Consider the following 18644-nt stretch of genomic DNA (forward strand, 5'->3'; position numbering starts at 1 on the left):
TATGCACATATGTGTACACACCAGAACATATACACATGTGTATGAACACACAGAGAGAGGGGGGGAAGGGAGGGAGGGAGAGGAAGGGAGAAAAAGAAAGAAAGGAAGAAAGAAAAAGAAAGAAAGAAAGAAAGAAGAGAGGAGAAAGAGGTGGAAAGGGGGGAGGGAGGAAGAGAGAAATAGAGGGGGATGAGAAAGAAGGAGAAGGGGAGGGAGGGAGAAAGAGAGAAAGAGGGAGGGAAAGAGAGAAATCTGAGAAAATGCTGGCTTCCCATTCTTAGCTTCTGGAATTACAGAGCTGTTATATAATCCAAGCCAGCAGCTTGTGGGGATTTGGCTAATAGTTAACTTAATTTCTCTGGAATGTCCTTTTTTTCCTAAGCAGAAAGAAAGTAGAACTCTGGTCAATGAATCAAATGTTGGGAGGCCCAGCTAGGAGGACCTATTCCCACAGGACCCACCCGTGCATGATCCTTCACTGTTGTGCTTTGCTCTTCACTTGTATCTGGAGGCCAGGCTAGAATTGTTCCCATTAGATGAAGGAGGCTTGTCCTTACAATGTCGCCACGAGAAAATGTGGCACTCTACCAAAGCTGACAATCCCACCTGTCTTGTGTCTTACTGTCATTATAAAACTATTATAAAATGATGCCTTACAGTAAGGCTTGGAGACTTGGCGTTGTATATAATAATAATCAGACTTCTATCAGCGCAGAAGTGATGGAGAAATTCTTTGCGGTTCTGCAGCCCATCTATAGCCCAGTGATCGCAGAAGCTATGCCTGGTGACACACCTGCTCTCTGAGGCCGGCTGGCTCTGTGATTGAGGCTTCTGGCTGAGTCTCACATGCCCTTTCATTACTGCAGATAAAGTCCTGAAGGTTTGCCTGCTCCGTCCCTGTCACTTTTAAAGCTGTGTTTAGGGCAGCCTTTGGAACATGAGGTAGCATGTGACCGTGAAGGGAAACATTCAAAGCGGGAAGGAAGCTGACTTAGCTGGAATGTTCCATGTGTCTGGGTTCGAAGCCTTCCAGCTTTACTAGTTCTGGTCTCCGGGATGATTTGTTTTCTGGGTTGTTACCGTGGAAACTGAGGCATGGGTTTCATCCGTGTCCAGAGGGACAGAATCAGCGTCATCACTTAAAGATTATTGGGAGTTCTTAGGTCATGTGTTAGCAGCTTTGAAATACAAGTAGGAAAATCAAGATGTTTGCGGGGTGTGGGGGGGGCACTGTGGTCACGCATCCCCGAGTGACAGGGACACACTTTCTCATTTTGGTTTTTTTTTTTTTTGGAGTCCCCCCCTTGTGGTTTTATGCTTCTTTCACTGGGACATAACAAATTCCAGGACAAATCAAGCTATGTTCCTAAAACTGATCCTAGTTGAAAAAGTCGTGATTAAAAAGATTAAGACGTCATTGCAAATAAGAATTTAAAGGAGGGGAAATTATTGTAGGATCCTGCTTGTTTGTTTGTTCGTTTCCCAGCTGCCCCGCTCCTGAAATAATCACACAGAAACCTTATTATTTAAATCACTGCTTGGCCCAATAGCTCTAGCTTCTTATGTGCTAACTCTCACATATTAATTTAAGCCATCTCCATTAATCTGTGCATTACCATAAGGTCATGGCCTACCAGCAAAATTTCAGTGCATCTGTCTCTGCCTGTGGCTCCATAGTTTCTCCCCTAACTCTGTCTTCCTTTTTCCAGCATTCAGTTTAGTTTTCCTCATCTAGCTAAGTTCTGCCCTGCTATAGGTTTAAAGCAGTTTCTTTATTCATTAATGGTAATTACAGCATACAGAGGGGAATACCACATCAGGAAATGAAGATATTAAGTATTTTTCATAAATAAAATTAAATTAACATTTTTTTAAATTTTATGTGTATGCGTGCACATGTGTATACATACGTCACGGCACACGTGCAGAGATCAGTGTACAACTAGAGTTGGTTATTATTACCTTCCACCAAATGCCTCTTGGGGATTGAACTCTGGTCTTGGGCTTTGCTTCATCTACCTTTATAAGCTGAGCCAACTCTTATGCCCTTCAATGAATACTATGTGCAGGGTATGTCTGTAACTCCTTCCTAAGGTATTGAAACCTGCTCTAGTAACACCTCCTTCAGTTGCTGAGCAAATTCCACTCCTGCATTCATGACCCAGGGAGGAATCACTCAAAATTCTTATGAGGGAGACTCAACTTCTCAGTTTTCTGGGTAATCCTTTCTATCTAGAATTATCTTTCTATTATGAAAATTTCAGCAGCTAGCAATATAGCTGGATTGGTAGAGTACTTTCTTGCTAGCACAAATCCATGACTTCAGTCCTCAGGGGTGGTGGCACACACCCATAATCCCTGCACTTAAGAAGTAGAAACAGGAGAATCAGAAGTTCAAGGTCATCCTTGGCTGTGTCGCGAGTTTGAGACACGTATAGGCTAAATGAGACCCTGTTGAAAAGAATGTCAGAAGCTGAGCGAGTAAACTATTTTCTCAGACTCAAGTCTGAGATTCCCAAAACCTACAAACCAGGTGTGATAGTACACATTTATAATTCTAGGTCTGGGGAGGCACAGACAGGAGGATCTCAGGGGGCATTGTTCTCTAGATAGTGTACCCATCAGTGAACTTGAGATTCAATGAGACCTTGTCTCACAAGATAAGGTAGAAAATAATAAAGCAGGACTATCCCGCATCCGCCGCGTCTGGGATGTTCTATAGGGAACTCACCAAGGCCAGCTGGCCCGGGTCTGAAAAAGCATGGGATAAAACCGGACTTGCTGAACATAGTGGACAATGAGGACTACTGAGAACTCAAGAACAATGGCAATGGGTTTTTGATCCTACTGCAGGTACTGGCTTTGTGGGAGCCTAGGCAGTTTGAATGCTCACCTTACTAAACCTGGATGGAGGTGGGTGGTCCCCGGACTTCCCACAGGTCAGGGAACCCTGATTGCTCTTTGGGCTGATGAGGAGGGGGACTTGTTAGGGGGAGGGGGAGGGAAATGGGAGGCAGTGGCGGGGAGGAGGCAGAAATCTTTAAGAAATAAATTTTAAAAAATTTTTAATAGACAAAAAAATAATAATAATAAAACAGGATGCCTGGCATTGTGTAACTTTCCTACACACACACACAGACATGCACACAAATGTCAACAAGTCAACAGTAGGTGAACTATCATATATCAATATCCAATCAGTTTTTAGTAAGATTTTGACACACTGTGTCCTCCCCAGCTCCACCCCACCTGACTAAAGCCAATCATGGTCATTACATTGTTTCATTCAGAACTTCAGTACATCCTGCCTGAACTGAAAGCTGCTCTCCTCCTCTTCCTTATTTCTTTTCAAGGCCCCTCAGGAAGGCCTTGTGATTATCACTGTGTTTTTCCTTTGAAATCTGCGCCATCCACAAATGGGCTTTCCTGTCCTGTGCATCTCTAGAGACCTGGTGTGTGGTGAGCTGAAATATTGCAGGTTATCTCTGTGCTGTTCTGAGACTTCAGTCTGATAGATAGGATGCTATTATTCCCAGAAGTCAAGAGCTATCTGACTTCATGGTCTAGGTCTCTGCTACCTTCACTCCAGAGCACCGCATAAAACATAAGGAGTTAAGCAGAGCTCATTTTTTTTTACATGTAAAGTCTGGTTAGGATAACTATTGGCCTGATTACAAGTGGATTTAGAATCTATACTATAGACCATCACAAAAGTAGCTAGCTATGTCCCAGCCCCTTTTCTTCACAGCATAGAGAGTTCCCTAGGAAAGGTCAAGAGTGCAATTAGCAGTTGCCATGGGAACTCATGGGTCTCACAAAGAGATACCTGCAATAATAAAAACAAAAGAAAACAAAACAATTTTGAATAAGTGTTCCTACTCGTTATTTCATTGTATCCTCCCAAGAACCCTCTGAGACAGGTGTTTCCATATTAACTTCTTTCTGATGATTAAAATCTTATTTATGTAGCTTTATTATGGAAAATTTGAAAAATATAGGCAAAATAATGAAAAATTGGCCCATTGTTTCCTTCCACACATAACCACTCTTGCTGGTTTAGTGCATATATTTTCAAATGGTCTTTTTAATGTGCTTGTTCTTTTTTGGCAAAGATTGTTGTTTGGCATTTCCTGCTTCCCTTGTTTCTCTGATATTCATGTTTCATGATGTTAGAGTATTCCATGACAGACATACTTGCTCTAAGTCATCTTCTGTGCTGACATTCATGTGGCTACTGCCTGTTGTATCACTAAATTAAATGATGATGTGATGAAAAGATTTGTGTATGTCATAAACCAAAGATTAATCGATATGGCTACATTTCTTTTACATTCATGTTTCTTGTCTTTTTTTTTTCTTTAAGAAGACCTTGTTACATAGTTTATGGTAGCCTCCAATCTGGGACAGTCCTTCTGTCTTTCTCCCTAGTGCTGAGATTACCGGCATGTGCCATCATGACTGGCTCGGAGTGGCAGAATTTTAGAATGAAAGAAAGTGATGATTCACCTCTTCAGTTAGGGATGGGGAAACCAAGGCATGTGGCAGGGAGATGTATTACAAAATCAAGCAATTAGCAAAGCTAGGAATTCCTGATTCAGAATCCCATGGGGGAAAGAGTTTACACATCTAATCTGACAAATACAAATTCATGAAAAATAAGTACTTTGGAGCTGGAAAAATGAGCCAGCTGTTGTCTTAGTTACTTTTCTATTGCTGTGAAGAGACACCATGACCAACATAACTCATAAAAGAAAGCATTTGATTTGGAGGCTCGTGGTTGCAGAAGGTTAGAGTCCATTACCGACATGACAGGAAGTATGGCGGCAGGCAGGCAGGCATGGTGCTGGAGCAGGAGCGGAGCATTTCCATCTTGGCAAACAACCACAACGCAGAGAGAGCTAACTGGGAATACCATAGGCTTCTGAAACCTCAAAGCCTGCCCCCAGTGACACATTTCCAACAAGGCCCCACCTCCTAGTCCTTCTCAAACAGTTCCACCAACTGGGAATAAAGTGTTCAAACACATAAGCCTACAGCAGCACTCTCATTCAAACCCCCACAGCTGCTGAAGGAGCATGAGGTTCTGATGCAGGACCAAAGTCCATTCTCAGCACCCACATTGGGCAGCTCACGAATGCCTGCAACTGTAGCTCCTGGGGATTCAATACACTCTGCTGGCTTCCCTGAGCACCTTCATGCATGTGCACATGTACGCTCACATACACATAAACAATTTTTAAAAAAATTAATGTTAAATACCCTCCTTCTTTATCTAAATTATTTTCCAGCAATGGTCAATCCAAACAGCCTGCCTAAAATCCTATGATTAAACAGAGTGAAGACTGCAAGCTTTATGATTGAATTCAATTTATGATTGAATTATTGAAGTTTTTATATGGTCTGTTTTTTCATCTTTCTTCTCTAAGTTCTTCAAGATAGTAACCACGCTGACTTTTTTTATGTGTTTGGGAGTTGTAGGTTTGCTTGCTCATTTTGTTTGCTTGTTTGTTTGTTTGTTTTTAAAAATATGATCTTTCTCTATTCTCAGGCTAGCTAATTTTGGCTTTTTTAAAAAATATTCTGTGTTCAGTCCTTGGTTTTCAATATGTTCTTGGATACTGAAGCCCTCTCCTTTTTTGATGTCAATTACCCCCCTGGATACTGCTCTCTTCACTCTCATATATTCTGACCGTGGAGATAATTTCCTCCAAACTTAGACCCAATTCGCCTTGTTTCTACCTTGTCGGATTCTTTCCATTTTAGGTAATTTGGGGCATAGCCAGCAATGGCCTGGTCTCCAGTTTCTACCATCAGCAGCAGATGCTGGTGCAGGGATCACGTTTCTCCCATCTTCACGTGCCTTGGCACGGTATGCAGACCAGGGCCTCTGCCTCATGGCTGGAGTTTAGCTTGCTTCTCCGTATAATATATTGATGTGTAGTATATGGCCTGCTCCAGAATCTTTGGGTTATCCTTATCTAACCAGTTCTGCTAGCTTGGTCTTGGGGATCGAAACTGTAGCCTCCTGATGACAGCTTTCTAGGGAGTCGGCCACAGACAGTTCAAGTCTGTGCCTGCCCTTGAGTGTCAAAGAGAAATAGATTTAAGAGATTCCAGAAGTCCCTAAAGTAAAGCATTTTCAGAAAAAAAAGCATCATAAGCTCTATTGTTGAATTAAAATACAATATATAAGATAAAAATTCTCAATCACAGAAGATAGGGACATGACTCAGTCTAAATAGCAGTTGCGTGGCAAGGAAGAGAACCCAAGTTCAGATTTCAGAACCCAGAGCCCACGAAGGAAGCCAGATAGGTCAGCAGGTAAATGCGCTGGCTTCCAAGCCTGACAACCCAAGTTCAGTCTTAAAGCCGGTGAGAAATAGTCCTAGAAATGGCAAGGTGGACCCTGGAGATAGAAGGATCCTCTGGTAGAAACTATTGGCATCTCACAGGCCGACTAACCTGACTTACATGCTGAAGATCAGGTCTGTGGGAATCTTTCTCTCAAACCTAACATATAAAGTGTCTGAGGATTAGATCTCTGACTCCCACATGTACACACACACACACACACACACACACACAGAGAGAGAGAGAGAGAGAGAGAGAGAGAGAGAGAGAGAGAGAGATTCCAGAAGGCTACATTGGAAGCATTGGAAGTTATCAGTTCATATTCCTGCCCAAAGCTCAGAGGTCAAATGCAAACCAATTGAGTAAGACCTTCTCGACAGGTCTATTTTTCATATACAAACTGGACGAAAGTAGATACTTCTTGAAGAATAAGGCTTCTAATTATTATCACTATGTCCCGGTGCCAATCATGCATTTGGTACAACCAAGAGAAAACCCTCCCCTCCAGTTTGGACTTTTTCTAACCAATAGTCATTTCTCAGAGAAATTTCTAAGATACCCAGATGACTTTCCCAGAGAGACTGATGGCCTGTGTGCCCTGGAATATGACCTGCTTTGTCCTTGGAACTTTTTTTTGTTAAAGATAAATGCAAGATTTGAAAGAGGGCATACCTCTGGTCTGCCTGACTAAAATTAAAAGATGCTTCTAGGCATAAATCTGGAAATACAACTAAAGACAGAAGATGTGTCTCACTCAAATACACACACTTTAATTAAAAAAAAAAACAGAAAAAACAACTCATTCTCACAACTATTTTTCACACAACGTGGAATTGTTTTCATGACTAAGAAAACACCTTGATTAGTCAAAGAGTTGAAATAGTCTTACCAAAACAGCTTAACCTGGGCTCTACTCTAACATGAAAGAAACTTCGTGTTAAAATATTATTGATGTTGATAATTAGTACTTCTAAATGATTTTAAGGGCTTTTTATGCAATTATAAAAAATTTGGTTGTTGTAACATTGCTAAATGCTTTGATGCCTTCTGCCTGCTGCCCTTGGTCCCTGCAACCCTGACACGTAATTTATTTCTCTTTTGAGTGAACTCTAAGCATTAATGTCCATTAAGGATTCCTGAAACAAAGTCTAGAGATTACTTGGAGCACTTTCAGTAAGATGTACTGATTAGCATTAATAGTTCCTCTGTCCTAGACAAGGACAGTGTTTTGTAACTTTGTTTCTGTTTAACCAGGCTCTTCCTGGGCTATAGCCTGATTTCCCTCATCTGTGGGCTTTTCTCCTTGACTGTGTAGAACCCTGCAAACTCAGTCTGCCGGGTAGAGTAGGAGGGCTTGAGGGTGAGCACAAAGTAAGATCTTTTTCTTTGTGAAACAATTGTCGGCTAGTCAAAGGGAGGGAGCCTCTTAGTTCTTAATGAATGTTCATTTGCTGCCTGTAAAACGTGGCTTTCACATCTGGCTTCCTCCTTCCCCGGATCAAGTCAAAGAAGGACTAAGGGGGAGTCCGCAGCCTCCGTGCTGTGTGGGTTGATAGTACACAGGAGTTAAGTGCTCGCAGCTTTGTTTGCTGAAATTTGTCTGAGACCTCAGGCACTGGCTACCCAGATTAGACACCTGCTTAAGTGCAGGTCTCTGATGGGCATGTCTGCATCTGCCCAAGAGATGGCCTTCTGTTCAGTGCAGGATATATTCATAGCATGTATGCAATTAGAAATGCCTTTAGCAGAAAACTGGCTCCATGCACCATGTCCCAGGCAGACCGTCTTCGGTCTTGCCGAACACTCAACGTTTACCGCCACCCTCTTCTGCGGTTCATAGGTTGCGGTTCTCACATGCTCTGGCTGTCGAGCCACAGTCCCAACCCTGTCCTCTTTTGATTAAGGACCCAGAGGCTGAGAGAGGTTAAGTTGTTTCCCCAGGATGGCATATTCTGACAACAAATGTGGCATATCCCTCAGGTGTCTTGTAAGAAGTGAGACTCAATCCACAGATGCTGTTGGATCTGGGATGACCGTTTTCTTCTAATTAAAACCACCAGTGTGCAAAGTGCAAGTAGTACAGTGTTGTGACTTTGGCCAATTAAATCCTGGATTTTCTCTCTGATTATCTCCCTCTGCCACAGTCACCTGAAATGTAGTCATATGGGTGTGTTGAAGGAAGTAAGAAAAAAGAATCATTTTACTCCATTTTTAGGCATTGCTTGCTCTAGGGTGTTTGCTTGTTTTGATATTTAACACAGAGGGAGTCAGAGGTAGAGACCTCTGACTTGGTGTTGGTAAATCATTGCAAGAGGACCAAAAAAGAATTCTGGCAAGGTGACAGTGGAGCATCCCCACTGAGCGTTCCCCCACGGCCCCTTGTCCCGTCGGGCAGGCCTCTGAAAATGTTCATTTAGGAATTTGCCATGTGTTGCTGGGGTTGGGGGGAGGGGCGATGCTGCCTCTTTCAGGGAAAACACCTCTGTACCCAGACAACCATCTCTGGGAAGACCATCAAAAAAGTTAATTGGCCTAAGATTGGGCAAGAGTGGGAATATCAGGCTACATTCCTGAAGTACTCTCCTCCAGGGGTTTGGAGCTCTGAAAATTTCTCCACTGATAAGTCTGACAATGACAAATTTGTGGTGTTTTCGTGACATTTCCTTTGATTTACCTTGAAATGTGGCTGGCTAAATTGAGTCAGGCAAGCTTATGATACGGGAAGTCGTACTTTGATTTTTGGGAATTTTTTTTCCATCTTTGTTTTAAGGATTTAAGTCCCTAATTTGAACTATTGTCATGGGCTTGGGAGAGATTTCATGCAGCACAGGGTTTGTCTGGCAGCATGAAAACTTGAGTTCTATCGCCCAGAATCCGCACTTTACACACACACACACACACACACACACACACACACACACACAAAGAGGCACGGTGACATTTGCTCATAATCCCACCACTGAAGAATCAGGGACAGGTAGATGGCTCTTTGGAGCATGCTGGCCAGCCAGCCAAGACACTAGGCTTGAGTTCAAGGACAGTGAGAGACCCTGCCCAGGGGGGAGAAAAGTGGAAGTGGAAGGTGCCTTGGGTGTCATCCAACTTACACACACACACACACACACACATACACACACACACACACCTGGGGCATTTTCATGTAGCAATTTAGAATACTTTACAATATGACAACAGTTTTATGTTTATTTTGTGTGCACTCACTCGTGTGTGGGCACACATGAGCCTAGGAGAAATATAAGGACCTAAGACCTTCATAGGCATCCCTTTTTGCCAATCTAGATAACTTTAAAAGATGCCCCATGAGAAGTGTCTCTTTCACTGATGATGTACCCTCCTGTGAGCTCTGCCTTCTTTCCTTTTTGGCTTTTAAAGGAAAAAGGAAAATGTTCAAAGGGGTTGTCTTTGATTATGAATGCCTCTGGATTTGCTGAAACAGGTCTGACAGGACAGCCTGCTGTTTAGAGGAGATGGTTTTGGTGTGGTAATTTAGAGGTGGTTTAGGGAGCTGTTTATCCAAGAACAAGCTGGCGAATAAAAAAAATCTGATAGTTCATCTACTGTATTTTATATGTGAGAAAACCAAGTCCAGACATACTGAGCAGTTAGCCCAGGCTGTCCATTGAGCTCAGTTAGCCCAGGCTGTCCATCAAGTTCACTCTGGATTCAGGATTGTGAAGTTTTGGGGTCTGGAAGAGGACTCACGCCACTATTCCCTTCCCTCCTTAAAGTTTCTCTTTCTGCAGAGACCTTTGCTCTGTTGTGGGGCCCGTTTATGAGACTCTGCGACATGACCTTGACTTTATTTCAGTCACCTTCACAGCAGCCAGGCCCCTGGTCATTCTTTGGTGGTGGTGAGCAACACCCTTCACCTACCCCTTGAGCTGTAAGTGAGCAGCTTCCCTGAAGTGGACAACACAGAGAATCAACAAGGCGGTTATTTCTACATGAAAGCTCTCTTTGCCTTGTGGAGCTTGCGTGTCTGTCTCATGCTTTCTTCTGGGCACAAACAATGGAAGTCATGGACCCTGAGTCAGTGTCAAGTCCATGTGAGAATTCCATTTTATGAAAACAGTACTGTGTGTAGAGCTGGAGAGATGGCTGCGAGGTGAGGAGCATTGAATGTTCTTCCAGAGGACCCTGGTGCAATTCCCAGCACCTGCATGGTAGGTCACAGCCATTTAGCATCCAGGTCTAGGGAATCTAACACCCCTTTTTGACCACTACAGGCACTACATGTGTGTGGTGCTTAGGCATACATCCATACATCCATATCATGTATAAATTTAAAAAATAATATGTGCTTGTTTATTTGTTACCAAAATAAATTAACATTTAATATCAGACTCCATAGTTTATCAAGGTTTTGTTTTGTTTTTTTTAAATATAATTTTTTATTGAAAAAAATGTTTTTGTTTGAATTATCACAACAGTCCTTTGAGTCTTACAAAGATTATCTGTATTCTCAATGGGTAAATTCAGGTCCAGAGAGGTTTAATGAGTTGCCCAAGGTCTTTTGGCCAAAAGTCAGAAACACAGGTGGGCTCAGATACAATTCTCATTAGAGCAAGTTGGGAGAAACTTATTCTTTTCTATTCTCAAGTAAAATATATTATTTGCATTCTCAATACTAATATGATCTTCCTTTTGGAAGTCTAATTCTTCCAAGGATTCTTTCTTCTGCTGCTGCCCACCCCAAGGTCTTTCCTTTCTGCTGCTGCCTAGATTTAGATAAGAAACCCACCCCAAGGTCTTTCCCCTTTCCCTAATAGAAAGCATTTGCACTACATGACTATTATGTGTCAAACGAGGATGAGCTCTGTTCAGAGAAGACAAGAAATTTAAATCTTTGCAAATGTAAGAAGAGAAAGAAAAGATTTTCCTACCAGAGGACTGATAAAGGGGCAGGGATTGACAAATGCAGGATGCTCAGCTCAGCTCGCAATCAGTGCTACAAGGGGGATGTGCAGATGGTGTCCCTGCAGAATGGTCCTACTCTTCTAGAATATTCTAGATTAAATTTGTGTTCCAGTTGGTGAGACTGGAGTTTCTTTATGTGTTTGACTCTCTCCCCCAAACCTGAGCTGAGGCTTGGTTTAAATAAGCTGGAGACAGGGTTTAAATTCTCCTCCTGATAGGCTTAAATTATTTACACAGCTCACTTCTAAGAGGCGTATTTGAGGGAGCAGACCTCCTCTTGCCATGCTTTCTAGAGGTCCTATCTACACCAGGGCCTGAAAGATTTGCCTTGGGCACTTTTTTCATCAAGCATTAACTTCCACAGAGAAACTTTAAATATGCTAATTACGTTTCTCTGGCCCTTGGATTCTGTGAAATACAGAGATCATCTTCTTTTTTATTTTTTATTATTTGTTTATTAAAGATTTTTGTCTCTTCCCCACCACCGCCTCCCATATCCCTCCCCCTCCCCCAATCAACTCCCCCTCTCTCATCAGCCCTAAGAGCAGACTGGGTTCCCTGCCCTGTGGGGAGTCCAAGGACCTCCCACCTCCTTCCAGGTCTAGGTCTAGTAAAGTGAACATCTAAACAGCCTAGGCTCCCACAAAGCCAGTACGTGCAGTAGGATCAAAACCCAGTGCCATTGGAGCAGAAGGAGAGAGAGCTTGAGCAAGGAACTCAGGGCCATGAGGGGTGCACCCACACACTGAGACAATGAGGATGTTCTTTCGGGAACTCACTAAGGCCAGCTGGCCTGGGTCTGAAAAAGCCTGGGATAAAACCGGCCTCATTGAACATAGTGGACAATGAGGACTACTGAGATCATCTTCTTTTTCCTTTCTCATGTCTGTGGAGTCACAGATACAAAGTATCATAAGTCCCACAGAGAAAGAAGGGGGACAAGTTCAAGCCATCTTCAGGGTCAAGTTGATTGTTTTTCCAAGTGAGGAGGACAAAGGGAGTTTATACATTTTCTAACTAATCCCTTAAATTTATCTTTCATGAGTTTACACTGTTGCTTTTGCTTGCCTTTTCTAGAGAAAGCGAATTCTGTCTTCAAAATTGCTCCTCCATGAAAGCAAACAACAACAATGTACTATTTCCAGTTAGAGTGCCATAAATATGACCATGGTATTTTAAAAGAATATTGCTCTTGAGAGGAAGTGTAGCTTCATGCTCTTCTCCATTTGTTTGCCTAGGATATCTTCACTGTAAAGAATAATGTAATTTAAGATTATATTTCTATAGACCAGAGTAGCCAGATAGAATACACACTGTTCAGTAAAATGTAAATGTAAGAGAAACAGGTTAATAGTGGAAGTTCCAACTCAACTTGGCGCTCTGTATTTCACCTGCTTCCGTTAGCAACCCCAACATCGGCATGCTCTCTGCCAGCCTTATATAGACTATTTATTGGCAGTCTGTATCACGAAACTCCAAGACCAAGAGTTTGAGCCGTTTTGAAGAGGAAGACTTGCTGTCTCTGAAGAGACAGATGAGAAGCCTCTGCCCTGAGCCTGCTACTGCAACCTCCCGGATCAGGCAGCTTTCCTGGAAAGAGATTCAGAATCTATTATGAGTGTAATCATCATGAAAAAATTTGATGAGAACACGGCACCACGCTGCATAATAACTTTAAGTAGAAAACCCAACGCGGTGGGATTTTCATCAGGCCTTCCAGTGTCAGGAGAAAAAGAGTTCCACACTCAGCGAATATAGATAGGTCTGTTTGGGGTTGCGTTCAATCCAATTGTGCGTGGGGGCTGAATAATCAGGAGTGACAGCCTAGGCACTTTCTCTTCAAAGTGATTTTACAGAAGGTACGGCTTCCTAAGGAAAGGATGCCCGCCTCGCCGGTAACGCTGAACAGGCACTAATGTATCCATTTATTGGTGCTGGTGTCATGAGCTGGAGTCACAAATCATATTCGGGTTTTAAGAGCCACTCACTGCTGCTTTGGGGGAAAGGGGCTTTCCTAGGATAAATGAAGCTTCTGAAACTTCTCGAATACTTCAGCAGTTCCCTCAGAGAGTCTCTGAGGGTCTTTGCAGAAGGATCTCGCTTCACTTTGCAAAGCCAAAGTAAAAACAATGAAAAACAATAGTCTAGTTTTCCTCAATAAGGCGCAGGGGTCAAATTTGAATTGGGCTATGTAATTTCAGCTTCCCTTAATAAGGTCTTTGGAAAACGTTGGAGAAGCAAGTGTGTGATTTTGGTCTTGGCTCACAACTTTGAAACTTTGTTCCCCTTAATGTCTACCAAGGGTTTTCATAACAAATCTCCTTTCTGAACGACGTGTTCCATGGTTAAGTAATAGGTCCAATGCTGCAGGGTGCCAAATTTTCCAGCAACTTTTACTTTCCAAGGGAGGGTTAAATAGTTCTCTTAATAACTTGAAAGAAAGAAAAAAAAAACTCAAGGTTTACCACAAAGTTCTTAGTCACAAGTTAAATGGTTTCAGCAGTTTGATTGTTTTGAGCCTCTTTCGCCCTAGAAGGCTGAAGCGTAAGAGCCGTTCTAAAGCTTCGATACTCTGAAGCTGAGCGCGGACTGCTTGCATCAAAGCTTATAACCATTCTCTCTGACCGGTGCCATTTGCCAGCTACTACTTAGTTCTGCTTGTCACCTATCACCTGTCAATCATCTTGGGAACATCTAAGGATCTGACTCATGCATCCTCTATGCTCCCACCATGCATATCAATGCTCTCTGTAGAGAGTTAGCTATCGTTCCCCGATGAACGTTTACAAATACAGACACATAAATAACACTGTGTGTGTGTGTGTGTGTGTGTGTGTGTCTGTGTCTGTGTAGCTGTAGTTTTCTTTACCATAAAAAGCTATGCTTTGAGTGAGCAGGAAGGAACATTTTCTTTAAAAAGGAAACTCAGAATCAATGGCTATACTAAATTAATCGTTCCACCGTGCAGCTCACTCTTGTCAGAGTGGGTCGGCATTGCTCTCTTGTGCCTTCTGCTTGCCTAGTCCCGTGACCTCTTCCGTATTGATAATGAAGCAATGCGCTTTTTCTCATGTTCTTCATCCCTTTTCACTACTGTCTATGCCATGTATGTATACATATGTGTACGCATGCCTGAGTGGGGGTGCCCATGTACGTGCAGGTCCATGTATATGCAAATGTGTGCGGAAGTCAGAGGACAACCTCAGGAAGAGTTCCTCAGATGCTATCCACTTTTATTTTGTAGACAGTCTCTCATTGACCTGAAATCCGCCCATTAAGCTAGGCTGGGTAGCTAGCAAGTTCCCGGAAAGTGGTGCGTCTTCATCTGTCTCCTCAGCAAAGGGATTACAAACATGCGCCAGCACAACTATTTTCTAACATGGATTCTGGGGGGTTGAACTCTTGTGTTTGCAAGGTGAGCTCGGGAGCCCTGTGCTGACCGAGCTATGAGCCATGCGGTTAGTTGATAAAAGAGTGGGTGAGCTCACAATTCAAGGCTTTGAAGTATGCCCAGCTCTCTGTCACTGGCTGCAGGGGGCATGTTTCAAGCACACACTGCATGACCTATGACCAGAGATCCTCACAGGACCTTTCTTGACCTTTCTCTCTCTCTCTCTTCTCTTCCAGGGATCTCAGTAACGAAGAAGACACACACATGTAAGTAATGCATTTTGTTTCTGTCCCAAGTTTTCTGAAGAGTTGGAATTCGCATATGTCTGGCTGCTGTGGCCCTTCGAGCATAAGCCAATGTTTCATGGTCAATAGTGGTCAAATTTTCAACCTGTAGTGGTCGGATTTGGCACATCTCCACCTGTTCGTACTGAGTGTGTGTTGATGAACGAGGTCAGGCATAAGCTGGTGAATTCTGGTGTTCCAAGCCACAAATCTTTAGAGTTACCACAAAACCTAGCCAGGAGGATCAGTTACTTATTGCTCACCTCTTATTCTGGATCCTTCTTAGAAGAGTTTCTAGAAAGCCCTGATTTCTTTAAGCTTCTCTCTCCTTTGCCTTCCCACTAGCTCACACGTGAGGTTGTTTTGTTCTTCTGTCTGTGGAGCAGAGATACTGAGGGGATAGAGGCGCTGTTGCACAACCATGACACGCTCCGTGGGGGCCCTGGCAACCGGCATTGATAGTTTGGTGTGGAACTGTGTGCTGGGTCTATCCTCTGTATTCATCCCACTTCTCAGGGTCAATCGCCTTCATCAACTGCCTCACTCACATCCCACCATCAGCTTACCAACTCATGACAGAGGAAGGTGCTGTGATCTGCAATCGGAGCAGTGATGTTTGACTGAGCCTTGAACTGCAGGATGAAACATTGTATTGCTGATGCAAGCAGTCAGCCTTCACTGTAGTTGACCAGCATATTATTTAGGCTTTGAACGAATGGAGTCTTTAGAGTTTGATGAGTATTTTAGACCACGGAAACATGCTACCTGTGAGATGTGTTCGGGCATCTTCCTAAGGCCAGCATTGGATCTATATTTTTTTGCACAACAGAGAAATGATAAGGATATCCCCACATTTTTCTTCATTCAACTTTTTACATTTTTTTTAATTCCATGTGAATCATGGCGGGGGGAGGGGAAGCAATATCTATGCAACATCAAAATAGTCTCACTTGTGCCTCAGTTGATTCTCAAAATCTGCTCTTGGGTTTGTCTGTCTGTCTTTCTGTATTTGTAGAAAAAAATAAGGAATTATCATGTTTATTTTTTTAAAATAAAAGACGTATCTTGTAATGAGAAGCTGCCTGACGTTTAGGGCCCAGTCTTAACAGTTCCTCCACGTGGCTCTCATATCTCTCCATGCTTGTTTGAAATACCACGGAAGGTCCAGCCCAAGCTAGGTGATGTGTGGTCAGGATGGCACCTCCACAGTTGCAGTCACTGTTCCCCCACCTCAATCAGGCGAGTCTGTGACCCTTAGTTTTTGGGGGTTGTTCTGTCGTTGTTCTTGTTGTTCTTGCTGTTGTCGGTGCATAATTGAGCTCATGCTGCCTGGGAGATTGCCAGCACAGGCCACTGAAGTCCTCTGTATATCCGCAGGGCAGGCATGGTACAGAGAGCTTCCTTGCACAGCCTTGCCCATGAGCTCGTCCCTGGCCTGGAGGGACCCACTCTAGAGGTGGTAAGTAATCCAGTCTTTCTGCTAGCTCCGTCCTGGGCCGCTCCCAAGCAGGGCCTATTGATTGTGCCTACTGTTTATGGTGGTTTGGGGTATGGACCTCTCGCCCCTTAGCCATATTCAGAAAGCTGCAGACAGTTGCATTGTGGATTGGCTCTTAGATACGCAGACCACAAAACCCAGTTCAACTCCGTTAGATATGAAGAGCCTATCTTGGATGATGACGTCACAGAAGGCAGAGGCCACAGATGTTGGTATTGTATAGACAGTCCGTTAATAAACACGTTCAAGATGTTGCATCACTGAAAACAACTTATGGGCCTATATAGAAATCCATGGAGGGATTTAGGGAACAGCCTAAGAGTGGTGACTAGAGAGGGGAAAATATACTTTAATAACAGATAATTTAACCAGGTAGGCCTTTCTTCAAAGGCTTAGAGAATTTCATCTCCATTAACCTTAAAAGTAACAGCCAGAATAGTGGTTTCTTTCTAACCTTGAGAGTCAGTCTGGGGTGTCCAGCCTTCTGACCCCTCTACACAACATTGCCATCCACCACGTTCACACTTGGAAACCTCACAATTCAATTGAGTTATTATCAAACTGTTTTAAATAAGTTTGTGTTTTTGCATGGGGCCTCATTTATAGCTGCCCTGGGCTTCATGAGGCCTGAGGGTTGCAGGTTTGACACCCTGGAAGACTTACTAAGCATGAGGTACCTATAGAAAAACTCAAAGCTCCTAAGTGACCTTGACTGAAAGATTCAGGTCAGATGATGTCATGATGTTTGGGGAAGGTTAAGATGTTTAACTTTTCCGAGTGGGGGAGATGCCCCGAAATAAAATATCCCCATGGCAAGTTGGAAAGAATAGCACTCAGGCTGTGGACACAGGACTGTGAGCGTCAGGAGAGATTTCACTCTTCCAGGTGCTTGAGTGTGGAAGTCCTCCTCTGTGCCATCGGAATTTAGATTGCTTTTGTCATCCAGCTTGACAGGTAGCCCTTCATGTTTCTGGTCTTAGCATCTCCACAGGGCCCACAGCAGGAAAAGAAAACCAATCAGTTCTTTCTTTAATACTCATCACCCAAATGATTTCTTCCTTAGAATCTGTCAGGATTTTCCTTGAAAAAGGAATCGTCCTAAAGTGCTTTGCGGTTCTCTCTCTCTCTCTCTCTCTCTCTCTCTCTCTCTCTCTCTCTCTCTCTCTCTCTCTCTCAGTTGTTAAATTTCAGCTCCTCTTAACTCCTCTTGACATCTGTTCTTCAAGAAGTTTCACTACCAGTGAAGTATATGAAGTCATTTCTGTACTGTTGCAAGTTTTTCATTTTTAGCCAGGGTTCTGGAAACCTTGGCCAAGCCTTGACTATATGATAGTTGACAACCCAAGTAGCCCTGAGTTAATGATTTCAATCAGGGCTTTCTAACTACCCTCCAAAAGAGATTGTTCAACTTACAAATTAATATATGTAGTAGCCAAGTGTATCATCAGACCAGTGTGTCAGGTCACATGTGTACCACTCCAAAGTGGAATAACTATAAAGTGAACATGAATCATTGTGACACTCAGACAGGTGTGAGCCTGCACTCTATACACACACACACACACACCACAGTTTGGGGCAAACCGAACCACAAATTTCATGAAAGGACATGAGAATACTAGCCTCCAGGAAGTCCCTTAGCGAGTTGGGTTCTCCCGTACACTGAAGGATGCCCTAAAGGTTGGGCTGGTTGACTCAGGGGAAAAAGTGAAAGCTTGGGGGTTTCTCGTGCTAAGTCATCATGCCCAAATTGGTTGAGAAATTCTTGCGTCTGTAATGGTTTACAATTGTTGATAGGAAATACTGTCATTAGGTTATAGAATGGAAACACGGAAAAGCATCTTTACTTGTGGGATAGGGACATTAGATCAATTTCACGCTGTGGTGCGGAATTTCAATTTCGTTTTCATGGTAATTACACAGCACATAGATCTGGCTGGACACTTGCAAGAATGCTTACTCTTTGTTTGTCATGAAGGAGTGTTCTGGTTTCTTTTCCTGATAAAATAATACTGAGTAGATAATATCTTTCTTCTTCTTCTTCTTCTTCTTCTTCTTCTTCTTCTTCTTCTTCTTCTTCTTCTTCTTCTCCTCCTCCTCCTCCTCCTCCTCCTCCTCCTCCTCCTCCTCCTCCTCCTTCTTCTTCTTCTTGGAATCAACTGCTATTTGGGGTTTTTAATTG

The 18644-nt window shown here is 43.1% G+C and overlaps 1 protein-coding gene across 3 annotated transcripts in view; it reads left to right on the forward strand.

Annotated features, from left to right (window-relative positions):
- Positions 1-18644, forward strand: part of Rora (RAR related orphan receptor A) — a 736444-nt gene that overhangs the window by 530859 nt on the left and 186941 nt on the right. The window contains exon 2 of one of the 3 annotated variants that reach the window (XM_050125243.1): positions 14917-14946. In XM_050125243.1, the coding sequence (XP_049981200.1) occupies positions 14917-14946 (30 nt within the window). Of the gene's footprint in view, positions 1-14916; positions 14947-16344; positions 16424-18644 lie in introns of those variants that run through there. The other 2 variants (XM_050125293.1, XM_050125251.1) reach the window with 2 other exon arrangements.

The sequence above is a fragment of the Alexandromys fortis genome, unplaced genomic scaffold, assembly GCF_014885135.2.
Source record: "Alexandromys fortis isolate MF-2015 unplaced genomic scaffold, M_Fortis_MF-2015_v1.1 scaffold_22, whole genome shotgun sequence".
In the NCBI taxonomy this organism is placed as follows: Eukaryota; Metazoa; Chordata; class Mammalia; order Rodentia; family Cricetidae; genus Alexandromys; species Alexandromys fortis.